The sequence below is a fragment of the Rhopalosiphum maidis genome, chromosome 3 (genome assembly GCF_003676215.2).
Source record: "Rhopalosiphum maidis isolate BTI-1 chromosome 3, ASM367621v3, whole genome shotgun sequence".
NCBI lineage: Eukaryota > Metazoa > Arthropoda > Insecta > Hemiptera > Aphididae > Rhopalosiphum > Rhopalosiphum maidis.
Genome location: NC_040879.1, coordinates 68,196,803 through 68,220,063, shown reverse-complemented (window position 1 = coordinate 68,220,063; position 23,261 = coordinate 68,196,803). Strand labels below are relative to the sequence as shown.

Here is a 23,261-nt window from a genome sequence, read left to right as displayed (position 1 = left end):
TTTATGCTATAATATTATATTATTTGAAGATAATGTGATATAAAAAGTTAGAAAATGATCCATGCTTAGTGTTGCTAATATCTTGTTAATAATAATAAAAGTTTAAAATTTATTTTAAAGAAAAAATTCACACTGGGCGAATTTCATAGGGATAATTTTAATTCGATGCTATTAGAAATTGAATACATTCTAATCAAAGACACCCTATACACAAATGCATTGTTAAATAATTTATAGAATACATATTATTTAGTTATTACAACAATATTTTTAATTTTTATTCAATTCCTCTTACAGTATTGAACAATTATTAATTAACATAATTGAAATTTAAAATTATATTATACGAAATAACAACGAAATAAATATGTATTTGAGTACTATATATTCCCATTAAAAGCTTTTCTCAATACATAAACAATATTTTTTGTTTATTTTATTTTCCTGCTAACAATATTACAATAATATGATATAGTAATAAAGTTGTGGGTTAACTTAATAAAACACAGCATACGGGAAATAATAAATGCAAAAGCAAACCCACGTTCTGTAGTTGGTAATTTATTCAAATAAGAAATAAAAACATTACCAAAATTAAAACGAATTAAGGATAAATTGAATAATGCAACTAATCTAAATAATTAAACAAGTTGATTAAGTTAAGTATTTTCATAGTTTTAATTATCATAAAATATTTTCATAGTTTTAATTATCATAAAATATTTTTAAATTAAATATAAACAAAAATAACATCAATTTTCAGAACACACTTATTATACTTTCCCATAAAGTTTTATCCTATAAATTAGTTTATAATTTTGACAATTTTGTACTAGCTTATAATAGCTCATATTATATATAAGGTAGAAAAAAAGTGTCTCCTATATGTAGTAATTGTATTTATAGCTAATGTATATCTCGTTAATAATAATATATTTTTAAGTTTTTAATAATTTGATTATGATGAGTAAAAATGACTACAAAATTAGGTAGAAAATTAATATAATATAAATTATGATTTTGATATTACATAACAGAACTATTAAGTTCTTTTCTGCCTATCTACTATTTTACTTTATCCGGGTGATTTGTTAGAACTTATACACACTCTAAAGTCTGAATCAGTAAATGCTTTTTATTAATTAATACTTATAATTATCAATACATTACTCGTATATTATATAGATATTTTATTATATATATTATATTATATTTCATAACAGCTATAATAGTTATGAATTATAAAAATGAAAAAATTTGACTATTTACCAGTTGTGTGATTTTCAAATAATCAAAATACATAGGATCATAAAAGTTCAGAACATTTTTAATTAAATGAATAAAAAAAAAAAATAGAAGCCCTCACCGAGAAAAGATTTATTTGAAGACATTTTAATATTGTATTCTCACGTATTGTTATGTCCATTTAAGTAACGCTATCTACTTTGGTCGTTATATACTCGCGAGTGTTCGAGAAAACATCCTGCAACCACTAGAAACAGTATAAATATAATACACGGATTATCATTTAAATTGTTTGCTCTTATTTCACAGAAAAAAATAATATTATGGCACGAAAATCATTAAAATAATTAAACAAAATCAATTACAATATTTTAAATGTGGAAACAAGAATTTATTGTAAAATAAATTAATATATGATATATACATATATATAATATTTATGACGTTGTTATTAAGCGCAAAGAACAAGAATTAGGATTACCTAGTAGACTTTTTATTTTTAAAGAAATTTAATTGAATAAGAGTTTATTTAAAGTTTAAACTGGCCATTTATCAGGTGCTGTTAAAACGATCAAGTTCAAAATCTACCCACGATCGTTTGTAATGTTTGTATAAAATTATTCAAAATATGAAAAAATAATGGTAATTTTGGTATAGTTATGGAACCAGCAATAGATAGCTAGCTATCCGTGGTTAATTTACATATTTCATAAAAAAATATTTTTTTGAAAAGTATCTAGCCTGATATTTTTAATAACACAGTTTTATCTACGATGGCGTCTTGATTCGACTAAGAGAAGAGACTGGATACGTATATGTGTAATCGGCCCTTGGGCCCCATATCCATTATTTTGTAAACTGCAAGCGGAAACCTTGGCTTGTAAATTCCAATAATACTTATAAACAATAGTCTGGAAGTAGTCACTAAAACACTATAAAATTATAGGTATGAACGTATAGCTGTGTACTCCTTAAATCGTGCTTAATTATAATGTCTATATTTATGCTATTTGTGTTATATCACGTGTTAAATCACTTAAATCCTATTTGATTAGTATGCTAAGTAATAGATTGACAATCGTATTATAATATGATATGGTATAGGTTACAAGAAAAAAAATTAAAAATATAGTGCATCGCGCGATTAGTATACGCCCTACACTATTTCTAGCTAGTACATATTATAACAGAGAAATATAAAAACAAAAACATGGGTCAATAGTTAAGCCAACTATATACAACTTTTATATACAAAAAATGTACAGGTAATTTTTAATTAATTCTACATATTATTATTATTATTATAATTGTACGTTATTCGTTGCATCACGAAAGCGCCGGCTTAACGATAGTATATAACATTATTGTCGTTATTACATTACGTTCTCTATATCTATATATAACTTGGCAGCAGGCATGACCGACATTTGACAAACTAAACAATACTATTATATAAGTGTAAGTACGTCACACACGCACAACAATATCATATCGATCCGCCCGGTAGGATAGGAGTCGATGATAAACCGACGGAGGCGGCGGCGGCGGCGGCAGCAGAATCAGTTGCCCCGGGAAACAGGCGGCTATATCGTATAATAGCGCAGATGCGAAACTGCGCCCCTGTAGGACTACCGAAATAATGTAATTATATTCTTTGATAACCTGCGGCGGTCTGATACACTCGCAGCAATAATATCACACAGACGATCGCGACGTTCCGGATTCCAGTCGGCCTCGACGACAGATTGTCCGCAGTGCGTATTTTTAATTGTTTGAATTTTTGAATTTTTTTTTTTTAGAATATTTCACCGTCTCTATACATCGGTGACATTATAAAGGTACTTTTTATCATTGTTACAGGCCATCAGCCGAATTGTTCGTCTGCAACACTCGACACCACCACCTATAATATAACGATTAAACGTCACAGCCACCGTCGACGTCCTGCTATAGCGGCGTAACCAGCACACGGCGATAAAATACACGTCATCGTTGCAGGTAATTTGTCGTAACGCGCCTGATACCGTATGCCTAGACACACTCTAGTAAAATTATATTGTAGGTATACCTACGCTATTTTGGGCGCTGCAGTGTACATTTCTACCGTAGGCGCACAGGGATTATAATAAAGTCACGTGAATATATAATATATTGTATACCTATACTCTATCGTTAGAGGCTGGTCGAGGGGAGCGAGTGGGCATTTTTTTGGAATATTTTTTGGAGTGGCAAATTTTTGGAGACGATTGTTTATCGATCGATTTGATATTATGTCGTGCTTGGGAAATATTACAACTAAAACAAATTGCTTTTCGATTTTTATTTAATTAAATGTTCAAAACCGAAGCGAATAAATTACAAAAGTTTTTAACTTAAGAAGACGCCATACCCGCATGTTAGAGCTCTGCACGACTGGGCTTTGTAGTCCAAGCCCGTCCAAAATACAATTTTACTAATGATAGCCCGATTTATTTCACTTGGATATACGTCTGGCCCAGCCCGGCCCGATGCATTTCTCTTAAATATACTGTCCAGCCCAGCCCAATACTTTTAATTTAAATATATACTATATAGTGTATACTTGGCAAGACCCAGTCCAAATTTTCACTGAAATATATGGCCTTGATCATTTATTCAAATGGTTAAAGACCACTGCTGTACAATGTACACTATTACCAAGTATTATCTAGTACCTACTACCTACATTTTGTGAAGTAAATAGTAAAGGGTAAAAAAAAATAGGTAGTCACTAGTCACTAGTCAGTATACTAAATCAATCTTCTTTTTAATCAAAATACAAAATAAACATTTAATTAAAATAAAATAAAAAAACAACTTAATATTTAAATTTAAAAGTACTGCTTTAAAAAATAATAAAATAAAAATTCTTCATGTTTCCTTTTGATAGTCTTGTAAAAATAATAATACGTCGATAGTTTCTGCTTTAAGACAAGATCTTCTTTCCTCGATTACTCTACCTGCAGCACTTATTGCTAGTATAGCTAGAATTCTTATTGCCAATTTAGCCATTGTCGGTAAAATGTTGTTTCTAGCTTTCCACCAGTCTACTATATTATCATTTTTAAAGTCATCGGTGCACATGTCTGTAGTTACTAAACAACGACCATTATTAAAATAAGGTAAAATAATTGCCAATAGTTCACTTCTTAAACTTTCAGCCATTTTTAGACAGTTTCTTTAGACAGTAGTTGGGCGAGGCATTAAGACAGCTGCATCAATTTGTCCATATCTAGCACCAGTATTGATTAAAAATTGACATAATTGTCTGAACCCCTCTCCGTCTATAGCTTCAAATGGTCTGTTATTCAAACTACAAAATTTTATGCAACGATTAACTGCTTCACTTGAAACTGTAGATGGAATATTAGCCTTGTTTCTTTTTTCAAAAAAATTAGCGATCCTTTCATTATTTGCAATAAGTTGACATTTGTGTCGATTTAAATGAGATACTCCACATGAACTACTGTATGTTAAAATTGTTTTGCATTTTGTACAATATACATAACCTGTGTCTTTAGGCAATTGAACTTCATCATTATTTGCATAAATTATTCTACTAAATAAATCCCATACTTTGCTTTTCCCTCTGTGTGTTTCTAAAATACATTCACCGGTTTTAATTTTATTTTGAATTACAATTTTGTGTTCCCTATTGTTGTCAGTCTTCGATACTGTAATTTGGTCGTTTTGGTAATCACTCATATTAAGCATTTTTTACTATAAAAAACAAACAAACACCTAAAATAAATATATTAGAAATATAGTCTTTTTAATAAATCCTTCTTTGCATTTTGAAAAAATATAGGAAAATAGACCACATTATTCACATTTTAGACTTTAGTAAGATTATTATAATTAGGTATTAATTATCAAAATTAAATAAAAAGCAATTTTAGAATACAAATTTAAAAAATGGTACCCCTTTTTAAGTACTTACTACCTACCTACTACCTCATCTACCTTTATGATAAAAGAAAAAAAATAATAAGTTATTAAAATTATTAATATAGGCATACCTCTATATAATGTAATGTAATTAATATATACTATAAATACTAAATGTATAGGAGTATAAAAGGAATAATAAGAATAATATATGATTATATTATTTAATATTTTTACAAATTAGACATAATACTTACCTAAGTTTGAAGGTCGTAAAATGAAGTAAAAATTTGCTCGCTTGCTGTATCATTCGACCCGTCTTCGACACACGACACTACACACTACACGTATGCACTGCATTACGATTTACGCACAACGCTGAACGCACTTCAATCATTATTTATAGCAATACGAAATACAAAAATATAATCAAAATAATAAACATTAGAAAATCTATATAATGTATCAATACGTTTAACTCGTTCCATTGGTCGGTAATATAAATGATAATTGAGTATAGAATACGGACTATAAGAAGAATAGTATTTCCAAAGTTATAAACAGATTACTGTAAAATACGTATTTCCGAATTTCTAATTATCGGTAATTCGTTTTGTCAATAGAATTAGAATTCAAATGATAAATTAAATTAAAATAAAATCATTTATCAATTAATATCATAAAGTATAAATGAAGACCTGCCCGAACAACTAATACTGAAATGAAAGTCCAGGCCTGCCCAAACCCGGTTTCGGTGACACCAAGCTCGGCCCGTGCAGGGCTCTACCGGATGTGTTGTCTCTGCTGTCTTACTAACGTACATCATAACAAATTTTCGTTCAGCAGAATAAATTTTGTGACGTTAGCTTTAATATTAGAGTAAATTTACCTATTATCAAATTTAAAGATAAAAATATTATCTAGACAATAACATATGCTTTTAAAGAATATTATTATTTTAAAGTGAGTTACAGCTGTAAAATATAACAACTTTAAAATGTTCATAAGTCACTTTAAAATAATAATATCAATAAATCATTTGTCATTGTCTAGATAATATTCTTACCTTCAAATTTTATAATAGATAAATTTACTATAATATTAAAGCTAACGTCACAAAATTTATTCTGCTGAACGAAAATTTGTTACAATGTACGTTAGTAAGATAGAGACAACACATGCGGATATGGCGTCCTCTTAAAGCTTAAAAAAAAAATGATTAAATTAAAAATTATAATTGACATTATAATATGTTTAATGGCTTTAAACAAAACAGTATTTATAATCATATTAATTATGATAGAGTCTTATATTATATATATATTATAATTATTGATAAAAGTTCAAATAAAAAATGTATATAATATTTATAGGTAAATATGTTAGTGTTTCATATAAAGTTAATACTTCTTATAATATCCAAAAATTTTATTATGATATTATAATGTTTGTACAATGCTAAGATATTTTAAAAATACGTAAACTATGACCTCTAACTTTATGGGGTGGTAAACAGTCTTGCTTATTCCGTTCACACGCTGATCCTTAATGCGCAGCTGTGTCTCGTATGCCCACGTACACTGCAAGATTGGAAATAATCGAAGAAGTATCTCCACCCTCCGCCCACTAGACATCGACCTACATTTTAGTGTGCGCCTATGGCTTATTTTATTATGTGTATTATTAATGTTTTGCTTCGATTGGATTGGTATCATTCAGTACGACAATATTAGATATCATAGATGGTTCATTAGTATAGAAATAGTGTGCTTCACACGATTTGTTACGTCTACCTTATATACACTATACAGTCTACAGACGTAGCTGGTAAAATATTTAAATATTACTTATCTACTGTTAACTAATATATTTTTGTATTTATATATAAACAGCATACGGTGAGATGTCGATAAACTACTACTTCATTAAAAGCAAAAATGTATTTAACTTGAAATTAAATTCGTATCTAATTTATTCATTATTAATGTATAGGTACCTACTAAAAATTTGATTTTAGTGTATTCATTTATTACTATTCGAGTGCTTATTTTTTTTAAAACAAAAATCATTTAATTTTGTGTATTTGAGTGTGTGTCAGTAGAAAAATTAATTTTGGGTCAAAAGTTATAATCAATCAGCGACTTAATTTAATAACACGCACACAAATGCACAACACGAATACAAATTATTTATTTGTATAATTTCTACTTATGGCTACTGCTTATTGTAGTCATAAAAATTAATTAAATGCCGTTTTATTAAAATTTGCTACTTACATTTAAAAAAATATGCCTAATAGACCCAAATTCCTTGCCCGCTACTTATAAATGCATCGAGATGTATATATATATACATATATATATTATAATCCTAAGCGAAACTGTAATATTTCCGATTTTGAATAAACTTGAATAATAATTATCGACGTCTTACTGTATTTTCTGTTTATTATAAATTAGTTTTATACTAAATTCTCAAATACTGTACAATAAAACGCACGTAATTACAATTTATATATAATTTTTATTTCTTATCTAGTAGTTTAGTAGAAACAAATTATTTTTTATTTCATACGATTATTATAAAAACGAATAAAAAAAATCTAAAAAAATGTATTTATATTATAACATAATATTCTTTATACATAAATAAATATCTTATTAGTTATTAGAACAAGTTAAAAATTAATAAAATAATAATACCTACTTAGAGTCTAAGTGAATTAAGTAGGCAATAGTTGAATTTTTATTATTTGTGCTGGTCAATAATCCTATTAAATTTTTTCTTTGAAAATTCAATTGGATTAAAACGGGAATGGTAATATATTAGCTTATTTCTATATCTGTATTGATTACACAACACAACTCATGGTTACTTTCGTTTATATTTCTTAAATTATAATTTAATAATAATAATAATGGAAATATATTGTGAACAAATATTTAAAATATCAATAGACACAATATATTATTAATTTTCAATTAAGACATTTAAAGAGATACTAAAAAATTACGAATTGTATAATACACAATGTAGTATTAATAGACACCTACAATTGAAAAATACAGTTTTAATAATCACAATTTATATGTTATAATAATATAAACTAAAACCAAGTTGTTTTGTATACCTACTTCAAACAAAATAATATAAACTAACTTGTCTATAAAAACATTTGTACTGCATAAATAATATAGCTATACATATTAGGGAAGTTTTATTGTTGAGTAATAATTACCTATACGATTAAATGGCTACATAATTGTTAAAGCTGTCGTGATTCATTTAATATTTTGCAAAACGATTGAAGTACCTATCTAGCTAACTATGTAAGAGCGGAACATAAGAATTACCTGTAAAAACAATTTAAAAAAAAATATATATATATTTTCAATAAACTGTAACACTGAAGGTTAGGTAACCATAGAAATTATGGTTTCGTGGAATAATGTTATATTTTAATGTGCTATGTATTGGTAAACTTATATCCTGTATAATTTCCCAAACGTAATGCTTAATATATTTCCAGGAAATAAAAAAAAAATGATTATTGACTTACCTACTAATATATATATATATATTTCACGGCATAAAATATACTTGAAATTAAAATGAAATTATCTCATATACTTAACTAAACTTAACGTTAAAAAGTATATTAGTTTTATATTTTTATAAGTACCTATAAGTACTGGCTATGCGTCACTTGGTAGGCGCACATTATTCATAGAACATAATATGCAGAATCATTATATCAGGGACTATCTATAAATGGCTAAGTACAAAATCATTTCAATAATAGGTATAGTGGTTTACTACGACATGATCAAAGTATACACAGCATTTAGTTATGTGCATAAGTTATATATATATATTTCTAAATGATAATGAATTTGAATTCTATATTATCTATTCAATTTTATATATTTTTAAATATCCTTGTACAGTGTACATGAGTAGATATTAGATATATCGACTTATATATTTTAGCAATTTTCTTCTATATAATATGTAAATTCTAAAGAAATATACATTATGAAAAAATGTTTACTCGTGGTTGTATAGACTACTATAATATTATATAACGATAAAAGGGATTCGGTATATGATTTTTACAGTGAATTAGTATTTGTTATATTATTTATTCTATAGTGGCTAAATATTATGTATGTTTTATGTCTTTACTTCAATAAATTCACATAAACATGCGATTCGTCAATTTTGAATTTATTTCAAATTTAACAGTGGTTAGAAGTGAACAATATATTATCATGCATTACGTTTTAAGCATAGACTTGGAAAATTATACATAAAGTATATAAAAAAATAAATAAATTAGGTAATATTAATGTTAAATGATTTATGTACAAAAATATATATCTATGATTTATTTATTCAATAGTTCAATTTTAGTATAGTATTTGAGTTTTGTTAATATTTTTATTACATTTTATCACAGTTATTGGTTTATTAGTTTTAAATCAATTTTAAAATATCAAAATGTAGGTATATAGGTATAAAACAAAACATTGTTAATAAATGGGCATTTTTAAGTAGTTTATTTGTAAATATTTTAAATGCCATGTTTATTATATTATCTTGATATCTAGTAGGTATCTATGATTTATAGTGATAATATTTATATGCAATACTCGAGAATATAAATTTTAATATTACTATCACATTTCGTTAGACAAAGATAAATATATACAATATTTGATTAAATAATATTATGGTTATTAATGTAATGATTACTTTTTAAATAGTGATATATTGTATTATATTATTGTATGTACGATAGTACTGTCGCTGGACCGTTAGCCATGCCTGGTATTGTATCAAAGTCCCATAAAACGGCCGAGGACAAAAACGCCGTCACTCATGTTTTCCGCAGAGTAAGGATTTCTTTGGCTCGAGAACCATCTAACCTTTCAAATGAAGAGATCATGCATCATCCCGAAATGTATAGATTAATGAATTTCCTTGAAAGTATGCCGGTGGAAGAACGAATTCTCGAGTTTTCTGCACTAACTCCCGAAGAAGAACAAGAATACTTGATAGAGAAAAGAATTCGCGAGACCGAAGAAGCTCGTAGAGCTCGGGAAACAGAAGAAGATCGCAAGAATTACTTGAACCGATTCTTTCGTTAAGATAATAAATCATAAAAGTAAGTTTGGTCAATAATGTATAAAAATTGTATTTATAATAAATACATATTAGGGTACTTAAATGTTTAGAAATGTACACTATGTATTTTAATAGATGTTTTTTAAAATATATTTAAGCAAAAATTTAATTGATAAAAAATAAACATACACATTATATAAACATTATACATTTTTTATTAAAAAAAAGGTTCTTAGTAAAACTACAAAAATAAATATACTTATTTTCGTTTTTTAAATAATTTTCAATAGGTAATTAAAAGATCAAAATTAATATTTAACATTATTTTTTATATTTTTAAATAATTTATTAAATGATAAATATTTTATTATAGCGTGATGAAACACTTGATTTTTAATGGAAGATTTTTAGGTTAAATTTAAAATATCTCACTTGTTTCTAAGTTTTCAATATTATTATACATATTTAAATTATATGGTATTTAAACTTTAAAGTATGATATTATTTGAATCAACCGAAACGTTCAACATTATACTGTGATTAGGACTAAACCACTAAACTGTAGGTCTTGCTATTCCAAATCTTAAATGTAAGTATTGTTATTAAAAAAATCATAACTAAATAACGGATCAATTAAAATAAAAAAGGGGATTATGTTGTATAATTATTTTAACCTTTTAGTTCTTATTAAATTGAAGCTCATTAAAATACTTTCCAAAATATGTCATATCGATTATTAGAGGTTCCATATCATTGTCATATACTTTTAAAGTTTTTAGAAAAAATATTTAGAAGTTTATGAGTTAAAAATATTGATCGTTAATTAGATTATTAAAAAGTATTACCTATTATAAATATAAAAATATTATGGTTTTCTTTAAAATTATAAAAAATTTATGTTAAATTTGATGTGATTTTTAGATTTCAGCAACGTACCTATTCATACCTACTAACCCAGGAGTAATCTACTTCATGAATCATAACTGTATTTTATTTACTTATTTATTGTTAATTTAACTAAACGTTTATATAATAGTAAATACATCATTATCAGTAATACATATTAGAAATATTATATTGTATTCATATATTTTTTTTTTCATCAACTATAAATTATTACTCATTTAAAATGTAAATTTTTCAATACAAACAGTAGGTATGGTGGGCACTGAGCAGGTATTCTGGGAAGTAGGAACAATACTCAAATATACTATATTAACTTACACTACCATACCTCACCTTATTTCTAATATATTTAATAAATATTAAAAACGATCACAAATTGAGACCTTATTTTATTTAACTTTGCCAATTCTACTTATTTAAAACGTCATTAAAATACACTTAAAAATTATTTATTTAATAATTATAAAGAAATATATTTTGTATCAAATTAAAATAATAACACACATTTGATTAACTTTATCGTAATCAAAATAACAAACGTTGGAATTTTGATACATTTTTTTGAAGCATTTTACATACAATTAATATATAACTAAATATTATTCGATAAAAAATTTGATTTTTCTGGATTCATCGGAATTATTTGCATTTGTCTTGAAAATTACTGAAACATTCCAAAACTGACCTTTCTGTAATGTATGTCGTTCATTTGATTTATGTTTGAATTCCAATCTTCAAATACTTAACACAATACATAAAAAATGTGTAATACTCCCTTCTGTAAAAATAATGAACATAATTTACAGTATACTAACGGTATTCACAGTGTTGTGTAATCCGCTAAGAAATATGAAGTTTTTCTAAAGGCTACACGTAATCCCTTGTCGCGCAATTTATTAGCTCCCTCTAATTGTACTCATCTTTGTTCACATACAATTTTTTTAGTGTTATAATAATTTGTATTTACAATATAACCACATAAATTATAAATTTGTTAAGTTGTAATATCGCAATTCAATATAAATATTATACATGATAATATATTGTTCTATAATAATATAATACAAAAAAAAAAATTAAAAATCGATAATATGATGTACCTTATACCTGAAATACCTTTAAAATATAAAAAACATTTTTACAAAACTACAAGAATATTTTTATTTCAATATATTGTAAGAACAATATTATAACATAATATACCTAAAATTAATACTTTATAATTTATAATGAATGTTTGTAAGTTTTTTTTTTTTAATTTTACATGATTGGATTAAATACATTTAAGAAATTATTGTTGATGAAAATTGTTATGTTTTTATTATTAAATTCTGTGGATATGTTTTTGTATCCAATGCTGATTAGTAATTGCAGTCTAAATATGAAGTACTTTAGTATTCATATTTCGTGTGAGAAAAATTAATTTTACCTCTGTTTTGGAAAGTTATACTTTTATATTATGTAAAATGATACACTGTATAATGTAACGAGATTTACGGACCGTCATACCTGCAATGCAATATAATAAAATAGTAGGTATACAACACTATATGAATAATTTGTTTCATAAAAAAATTAAATATGTCATTATAAAATATACGATATACCTACTCATTGATATTATTGTACATAAAAAGTCATTATTCATTACATACCTATTTCTAAAGGTACACGAGTATATTAGTTAAACATAATCTTGATTTTTTTTTTTCATAATTTTTTGTTATTTATTAGCTACATTTTTGTGTGTTTGTATGCGTCATTGTTCGCTTATATTATTTCGGTTTCATTGCTTGGAGAATAAATTATTTTTATTTGGTTTGTTGCATTTAATCGTTTGATCATGCATATATAGTAATGAAGATAGTGTTGTAATAAATGTAATTACAGTTCAATTACAAGTACTCTAATGCTGTGTACATTTGCTATGTAAATATATCTGCACACTTGTATTTTGCACGTAAAAAATAAGTAAATCTGTTATTGATCAATAGATACCTACAGATATTTAAATGTATGCATATTTACTTGCCTCATATAGTTTTGTGATTATCAACCATTCGAAATTCCAAAGATCTATCATAATAACAGTTAACAGTGTACTAGGTATACGTGTTAATTATTACCTGATTATATAGGTTTCCGTAGATTTGATTTAATTTACTTTTTACACCGAAGAACCCGACTTATTTATTAAGTTTTTGACATTTTTATCTTGTCAACTTTTCTCACATAGTACGTGTAGTCTGCTAACCTAAAGTAATTAATTCAATCACTATATGACAGCTGAATCATAAATTAAATTAAATATCTACTGCATACACGGGGTGTTACAAATTTTCATGTGACAGCAGATTTCAGTATGATATACTTAAATTAGGAAAAAATGTCCTATGTGAAAACCTTTTTGAATCATATAATCTAATGTAATTTGATATTAAATAATTTTTATTATTAATTTTTATGGGAAGGTTTGAGGGGTAACTTTAAAAATTCAAATAGAAACCTATATTTATGATTCACGCACAGCCTATAATTTTTAATGAATTTTGACGATTTGTTAACATTGGTGTGTTAATAATTGAAGGAGTTATCGACTTCTGAATATTGGTGTAATTAATAAAATTCTACAGTGAATAATAGTATAATACTAAAAGTCCTTCCGTTGTACGACCTTAATAATCTGGGTATCGAATTATCAATTTATTATACAATAAACGGTAGTCAATACAAAACGTATAATCGTATTATCGTTTGACATTATGACCAATTACACTGCACAGCATTTTTTAAAATAGTAAATTAGTCGATAAAAATATTTTGTATCCTACCTACTCTATTTTTAAAGACTGTTTAAGCATGAAATAATTCTATAATACTATAATTGACTATTTATTTTGAGAATTTTTTTTTGTCGCCCAGTAAAAATTTCTTAAAAAATACACTGAATTACAGATTATTTTTATTTACGATGTCCTAATTGTATTTCTTAATCTGAGAATAGATGAATAGTCTAAGACCGTGATAATGGTGTTTTATACTATCAAAATATTTTATCAATGACAGAAAATATTACAATCACAAATTTCTTTAAGAGGACGTCTCACTCGCATGTTCTGTCTCCGTCTTACACACGTACGACATGGTTAATTTTCGTTCACCAATTTCAATAGTGTACTTTTAGTTTTAATATTAGAGTGAATTTACCTATTATCAAAGTTTTAGGTAAAAACACTATCTGTGTTCTCTCGTCGGATTTTTACGATATTTTAATTTTTAGGTGAGTTATGAGTGAAATTATTAAATATTTAAAATGCTCACAATTCACTTAAAAATTAAGATATCGTAAAAAAACCGACGAGAGAACACAGATAATGTTTTTACCTAAAAGTTTGATAATAGGTCAATTCACTCTAATATTAAAACTAAAGGCACACTATTGAAACTGGTGAACGAAAATTTACCATGTCGTACGTGTGTAAGACGGAGACAGCACATGCGGGTGAAACGTCCTCTTAAGTCTGTGACACGGTTGTAGACTACAACCGTAGTCTGTGATTAAAATATACAAGCTAAAAATAATAATGATAAATTATGAGACATCCGTGAAGATTCGAATAAGGACTAAGGAGACCAAACTCATACGGCCGCCCGCATGAAAAAAACGAACCGAAACTAGTCACACGATTAAACGGCTAATAGGTGGCGGCGCTGCGTACGTTACTTTAATACCCACGTATTATAGAGATTATTCATGTTTTTTGCGTTTTTTGTCAAATATATGCATTATTTCGAACTATGACCCATAATAAATTTTATTGCTCGTAAAATTACGCATTCATACATGTGCATATGTGTATATTTCATTAATATTTTTTTATTATTATATAAACAATCCTATCAATAGATCAGCGGCTCTCAAACTGTGGTACGCGGAGGGCCGTTTTCGGATAATAAACCCATTCAATTATTTAATTTATATCTTATTTAAAAAAACTTATAAATAAAAAATAATTATACCTACTATACCTATAGTCGTAGTATTTTACTGCCTTATTATTTAAAAAAAAATGTATTTAACTATACAATTTGGATTTTGGATCGTTCTTTTTTTAGTCATTAGTGGTACGCGACTGATTGATAATATATCTAAGTGGTACGTAAAAAAAAAAGTTTGAGAACCGCTATAATATATTATAGTTAATCCTATATCACTATCAATATTGTTCACTAACAGATTAACATCTTGTACCCTGAACACTGCGGTTCATTATTCAAATACTTAATACTCTCTAGCAGCCTATTACAGTCTCCCACGGATGTCGGGTACTGAATAACAGGTCTGTTACTATTACTTCTATGCAGAGTACACGTGAAATATACACGTATGCACATATGTATGAATGCGTAATTTTACGAGCTATACAATTTATAATGGGTCATGATCCAAAATAATGCATATATTTTACAAAAAACACGAATAATCCCTATACCAAGCGGGTTAAAGTAGCAACCCTGGCTTACGCAGCGCCACCTATAGCCGAATCGTGCGACTCGTTTCGGGACGTTAACAGAAGCGGAGTTTGGTCTCCTTATTGTGACTAGTCTTCGTGCAATACCCACGTGGTTGCTTGTTGATAACAGATAACGCTTGTCACTTCGTAATCGTTTGACGACAGTTAAAACAATAAGTTAAACTATATTTAAAATACGTGTCTAATTGTTTCATTAATTCAATCAAATTTATATTTTTAAGTTATTGTAAAGCCGTTGCCTGATCAATTGAGACGGCGACGGTGGCGGTGGCGCTTTTCAGTAGGTGTAGGCCAAACTAGTCGCGGTGTGTTATTAATTTATTATTATTATTTAATACAATTTTTATTTTTTTTCTATAAAATAAAAGAATATTATCAGAATATTTGATTTTAAATTAATAAAGTAAAATCAGTTTTATAATGTTCTATTGCTAATGTTGATTAGCTAATGATATCCAAGAACCGATGGTTTTTCGTTATCGCGCCGCCGCCGCCGCCGCCGTCTCAATTTATCTGGCTGTAGTTAATGCGTTTGAATTTTCGTCAACTGGTTGTTATTGTTTGGAAATATTTACATTTATTTTAAACTGACATCAGAAGACGTAATTGTGATAATTTGAATCATGAATCTATTTAGACTAAGAAGGTACTTCAAATTTGAAATTTGAAAATTTCATTATAATTGAATGTGTATGCTTTGCTTATTTAATTTTTTTAGCTCATTGATTTAAATTAAAACTGTTATTAAATATGAATTATATGATCCATTTTCTTCAATCAGTCCTAGACAAAAGTTTATTGTTTATTGAAATATATGGTAACTAATTAGATTAAAGAAAATATTTAATTACTAATTAGGTACTCTAAAAGTCATTGTATGTAGGTACCTAAGATTGCAAATGTCACATCATTTTTTTCATTAAATTATATTGTTGTTATTGATATTGTAACGTTTGATGAAACATTTTTATTTTAATGAAAAGTGATACAATTCAGCAAATTTCAGCACCTAAATATTTAGATTTTCTAATGTATTAAACATTATTTTACTTTAATTTCTGGCTCATGAGTAATAATTTCATAGAATTCGAAAATTTACTTAATAAATATTATTACCTATATTATATGGATTTTTGCTGGTTTGTGTTAATAAAATTATAGAATTCATAACTTTTAAAAGTCTTTCAGTTATATTTTATAAGGTTATTCATAAAAAATTTACCATTTTGAGCTTATCATTATTTTCTATTAATTTGTTTAAAAATTGTAGCATTTAATAGTGCAATAAATATAGCAAAATAGTAAATACCTATATTATGATTTATTATTCGATTGAACTAGATATTAACCGCAGGCATGAATCAATAATCTGTAAGTTAAATTGGTCAATCATGTTGAACATAAATATACCTATAGGCAATATTAATTGTGGCTAATAAAATTAAATATTGTGAGTGTTGTAAACAATTAGTACCTATAAATTTTTAAGGATTAGCACTTATATTTTATAATTTTATCCAGACAGAAGTAACTATTTTTAACTAGTTTGTTCATATGAATACTTAAACATAATTTTTTTTTAAGTAATTTAATTTAACATTTCATAACATTTAATAGTGTAATAAATATAGCAAACTAGTTATTTAGTTTGGTAAATTTAATTTTGTAATTTACGATACACATTTACCATTTTGATGGGTCGCTTATTTTATACTAAAATGTACCTACTAAATTATAACAATAATTTGTCTTAATAACAAAATTGTACATATTTCAAATATCTTCACATTCATTAAAATTAAATTATGAGTTTTAAAATTGATAGTCTTTTAAAAATAATCAATTTGCTTTACAATTTAATTTACCATACATATTTTAGTGGTTAGCTTATTTTAATATACAAAAATTAATTAAATGACAACAATAATTCACCACTCAGAATGTATTATGATAATTTTTTACTGATGCAATTGGACATATTTAAAATCCTTACAGTTATTATGTTTGATGCCATGAACCATGATCGGGACTTGGATGTTGTTATAATTAAATTAAAAACTCATATTATAATATTTATAATTACATAAAACAATAAATGTTATATGTACACATATATGTAACTATATATTTTGCATATTATACAGTTTTTACTTATTAGATGTAAGAAAATGTCATGTAAATGAAGATTAAAAAATAAATTATTATTGCTACTTAATTATGTAATGTAAATACATTACATAATGGTAAAATTACCAATGTTATGTAAATATTGTGTGATTTCCATGTGATTGGCTTTACTCTCCACGCTACAGATGAATATCCTTCCTATTGACCTATCAGTTATTTTATTTAATGACATTGATATTGAAGCTATTGGTACAATTATTCAAAATAGGAAAAATTGATAATACAAATAATAAACACATTTTTAAATAAATTCAGTCAAAATTGTCTTGTTCTAGTGAGCATAGTTCTAGACTTCTTGTGTATGTTTGTATTTGTTTGTGTTTAAAGCTTTGAAGTTCCTTGAGTTCTCAAGTCTAGCTATAACCTTAAGTCTTTAATAACTTTTAATCATTGTAACAATATCCAAGCCCTAATTATTATTATTTAATATTGGATAAATGATATCTTTGTGTTGTGAAAAGGATATTCTTTCAAAAACTGTTTGATTTTTATGCATATATTAGCTATATGTTGAATACGAAGTTTAATCATACACATTTTGAAATCAATGTTGTCATTTTGCAGTGTTTAGAAAATGGTATATCTAATCTAATATTAAATTTATTCAAACAAAATATGAAAGTATTAGGTATTACCTTTTATTTAAATTAAAAAATATATTTAGGTACCTAATTGTATAAATTTTAAATAATTGTATGATGTATAATATAATTTATACAACAATATGGTATAATTAGCTATTGGCTATTTATTTACTGTACGATATTTGTTTATAATTTTATATTACAAATAATAAATACTATGTTATGGCTATAAATAGAACGATATACAATATACGTATTGTAATATGTAAATATATTATCTAATGCGTTGTTTTTTTTATTTATGTGATTTTACCTATATAATATAAGCTGAAATTAAGGTACCAAACACACGTTTTATTACTATGATAAATTGATAGTTAGATAGCATAAAGATTAAGGTTGTATTACAATGTATCGGCGTATAAAAGAAGCACAAATTTATATTATTATTATTATTCATTGTCTCGTTGGTGGGATTTTACAAATTAAATACAAAATACAAATGTAAATAACTTCTAATGATTCGTCAAAACGTATTAAAATATAAATCTTATATGAATCATATTTCAAAAATATGTGTTCCCATTTGAATTTTAAAAATTACCCTTAAAATTTCCCCTTTTTAATTAATAAAAAAAAAACTAATATTAAATTAGCTTAGATTGTATGATTCAAAGGGGCACGATACGATTGCGCGCGCTATATTATTTTTATTTTTAAGCAACGTTGTCAAATATAAAGGTTTATGGTAATGGTAAATCTCTTTACCTTTTCCAAAGGAATAATCAAACAAAAATCGAAGGAAGAATTACAAAAATTGAACACAAACATTATAATATAAATAATAAAATACCAGAAAATTTACTTAAGTATTTGGCCATAGTTGGAAATAGGTATTGGAGCTTTAAAATTTAATTTAAATGTAATACTAAATGTAATTTGTCTACTTTTTTGAATTATTAACTTTTTTTATTTTGTGTTAATACATAAATTTAACGATATATTTTTAACGATAATTTTTTTCTTTTATGACGGTATAATAACATTTTTTTAATATTATATCATTCTTAGTTTCTGAATAAATGTATTTGTATCTGTATTTAAATATAAAAAATAATTATGATATAACTTAATTTTTGTTTAATAAACAATTTGGCAACGACGCACCCAATTTCACGCGCAATCGTGTACGCCTTTGAATAGTTAAAATCATGTTCTTTGTTATTCTAGAACTGCGCGCAATCGTACTCCGCCGATTCAAAGAAGTTTTCACATAGGTCATTTTTCCCTTATTTAAGTATATCATGCTGAAATACGGTGACATACGGTGTTACAATTATTAAAGAAACTTAATATTGTGAAATATTTAACTATTTATAATGGAAAACGTATTTAAACGGAACTTTAATGACTTGAGTCGATACTATAACTATAATAATAATTAATAACCATTGATAACGTTATTAATTTAATTATTTTTTATACATATTTTCTTCTATGTTTTATTGGTTTTACTTGTATGAAAATTAATCTTTATTGTTTTTACTAAAAGTCATAAAATAAAAAAAATGGATTTATCTTAACATTACGTATTTACTCTCCATAATTGTAAAATATAAATTAAATTTAGAATAGTTTATTATATTATTCAAATTTAAATTCTTTCCTCTGTTCTATTAATATCTACAGTCTTGATAGGTAGTTGTCGTTGGCTAATAATTTGTAAAATAATATATCATAACGCCATAAAATACATAACAAATATTATATTATTAAAATAACTAGAGAAAATAAAAATTTTTAAAATTAAATAATGCTGAACATTTAAAATCGATTGTTGATTATTGTTTTACAACATTAGGTATTAATAATGTATATGTTATTAACTATTAACTATTAACTAAAGTTGTATAGAATTTCAGTATTTGCTAATAATTATTATAGAATAATAATTACAGATATAAAATAGCATAACGATATTAATTTTTATAGCCATAATATCTATAATGTTGTTTTTGCATCAAAGTTTTATAACAATATTTATGTTGCATGTTTTAAATATTTTTAATTTGTGCTATTTTTGCTAATATGTATTCAAAATCAGATTTATTGTATAGTTTTCATATATTGTAGTTTATTAATGGAAGTCGAGTAAAAAAATAATTGAATAAATAATAAATTCATCCACAAATCTGTTTTAATAATTATAGCCTATTCTTAAGCAGTCCGCATGGATTAGTGTCCAGAACATTATTATGAGTTTAATCCATTACATAATCAAACTTATTATTGTTGCCGTTTTTACATATTAACATTCAGAATATGTATTTTATATATATGTATAATATAATGTATTATAGAAAATATTTCAAGATTTATTACTTTATATTATTTGGTTATATTTTAGTACTTTTTAGTGCTATCAAGTCTGTAGCCTAGTTATTAAACAAACAAATTATTTCTCGAGTTATGTATTTTAGCTTCATTTACCAACACTTATTTCACTATTACCTAAACAATATTTATTTTTAATTAATTTATATAGGTCTGAGGTGCCATTAGTGCATTTGCTTTCTCCACAAGTTATTCATGTGAACCTTCAATTTTCTTACCTTGTACAAAAATGTATTTATTAATTATTATTATAGTTAAACGATTGTAAATAACTTATTTAAATTTAAAAACAAATATATAGATTGTAGGTACTTGATTATTATTTCGTCAAACCTTATATGTTTGCGCTTGTACTATATACATATTATATAATATATACGCGATTAACGCTGTTCATTGCATGCTATGACAATTGTGTTTATGTATATGTAAAAGACTTATATTATTAAGTATTTAATTAATAGTATATTGACGTTTAAAACTTTAAACTATAAACTACGGTGATTATTAACAATCAAAAATCACTATTAAATATCTAAACTAAGTTTTTTTTAACTATTTTATCCTACCAGTAGGTTAAAATACTTCTAAATCAATATATGAATTTACATAATCAAACATATATTGGAATATAGAAATGTATCTCTTAAAATATAATAGAACATACAAATAAAAAATAGAAAATGAGCTAAACAGTTACCGAATTTAAAGGTTTTTCCGAATTTTAAAATTAATATTTAATCTCATAATATTTTAATATAATTGTATAACACATTTATTTTAAATATTGAATAACTACAATCATCTTATCGCATTGTTATTTTTTATTGAACTTACATTACTTAAATTTGTTAAATTTGTTAAAAAAAATAATTATTGATAAATATTACATTTTATCTACCTATAGTTATAACTAAGTAAAGAGGGTATAGATATAGGTAATCGGCAATCGTTCTGTTACATAAGACGTAGTCGACTGTAACTCGTCATTGAGAAATAAGTCATTGTAATGTACGATTATATTGTACGTTATAAATTTAAATTCGATGATAAATAATTGTATGTGAAAAACGATACCCGTTAAAATGACTTATATTTTATAATAATTTATTTATATTACCATTTTAACGTAGTTTAAGTAATTTATTTGTCTATTGTTTATAACTTATTACTAATAATTAATAACTAATAAGGTACTAGGTAGATTGAATTATTTTTTTAATAAATCATTGCATTTAAAAATGCTATTATTTATATAAAATATATTAATAGTCAAACGTTTTTAATAGAAAAAATTTTTAAATTCAAATAAAATAACTAAAATCGTTATTCTTTGTTCAAATATCTAATTTTGTAAAAATTTAAGATTAAAATGTTTATATTTTTTAAGATATATTGGTTAAAACCTTAACTCCTTATAAGAAACGTTGTGTTCAATTTTCAATTCTTAGCTATAAAAAATTATGATTTTATTAATTTTAAACTACAGAAGTTCGTATATTGAAGAATTTTGATGAAATTTAAATTTAAAATAATTATAAAAAACAATTGTGCATATATATTTTAATATTTGTAAAAAGCTTTAATAACAAATTGTAAGAAACCTTGTATTACATTTTTAAAATTTTCAATTGAGCAAAAATGTTTTATTAATAATTATTTAAAAAAAATATCTATAAACATTCTCATGCTTATAAATAGCTAAAAACAAGAGTCAAAATATTTTTAAAATGTTGTATATTTTTTCGTCATTATACACAATACTATATATTGCTAGATCTTTACATATTTGTATTTATTTTTGAACTTATATTTAATCATTCCAAGTAATAACTAATAGCCAATAAGCAATAGCTAATAAAAATTCTACTACAGATTAAAAATTAAATTATATAGGCGTATAATCAGTATAATCATCAGTCATCAGTTGACTTAGATGTGTTTATCTAACACTAATCAAAAAGTAGATTTTGCATATTATTTAAACATAAGAATAATACATTTTGACATCATAAACATTGTGAGATTCCTTATTTTAGTATTAGCACGGAATAATTAAACACCAGGGTTGGAGTATTTTGACTATTGCCGTAATAATTTGATCCAAGTCACTTATACTAAAGCGCTCCTAAGCTTTCATAAAAACCCTAAAAATGTAACGGAAAACGGGAATTTTTACTCATAAACAGTTTTTAACAAAATCGATTTTTTTTTTTATTTTGCTGTAGCTCAAAAACGAATCATTGTAAATACTTGAAATTTTCACCAAATTTTAAATTAGCGTTATATATTTACAATAAAATTTTCAAAATATTTAGACAATTGAAATTTCCGATTTTTCTAAGTTTTTTTTTTTTTGAAAAGCCTATAAAAAAAA

General features: G+C 25.2%; 1 protein-coding gene across 1 annotated transcript; it reads left to right on the top strand.

Moving 5' to 3' along the window:
- The first annotated feature begins 2,838 nt into the window (after positions 1-2,838).
- Positions 2,839-12,295, top strand: LOC113557117. Its single transcript, XM_026962430.1, has 4 exons — positions 2,839-2,999; positions 3,106-3,243; positions 9,953-10,318; positions 11,200-12,295. Exon 3 carries the CDS (start codon positions 9,975-9,977, stop codon positions 10,299-10,301), a length of 327 nt encoding a protein of 108 aa, XP_026818231.1. The 5' UTR covers positions 2,839-2,999; positions 3,106-3,243; positions 9,953-9,974; the 3' UTR covers positions 10,302-10,318; positions 11,200-12,295.
- The last annotated feature ends 10,966 nt before the right edge of the window (positions 12,296-23,261 follow it).

What these genes read in the sequence shown, in the direction of transcription:
- LOC113557117 (XM_026962430.1), top strand. Translation starts at nt 9,975, where the DNA reads ATGCCTGGTATTGTATCAAAGTCCCATAAAACGGCCGAGGACAAAAAC.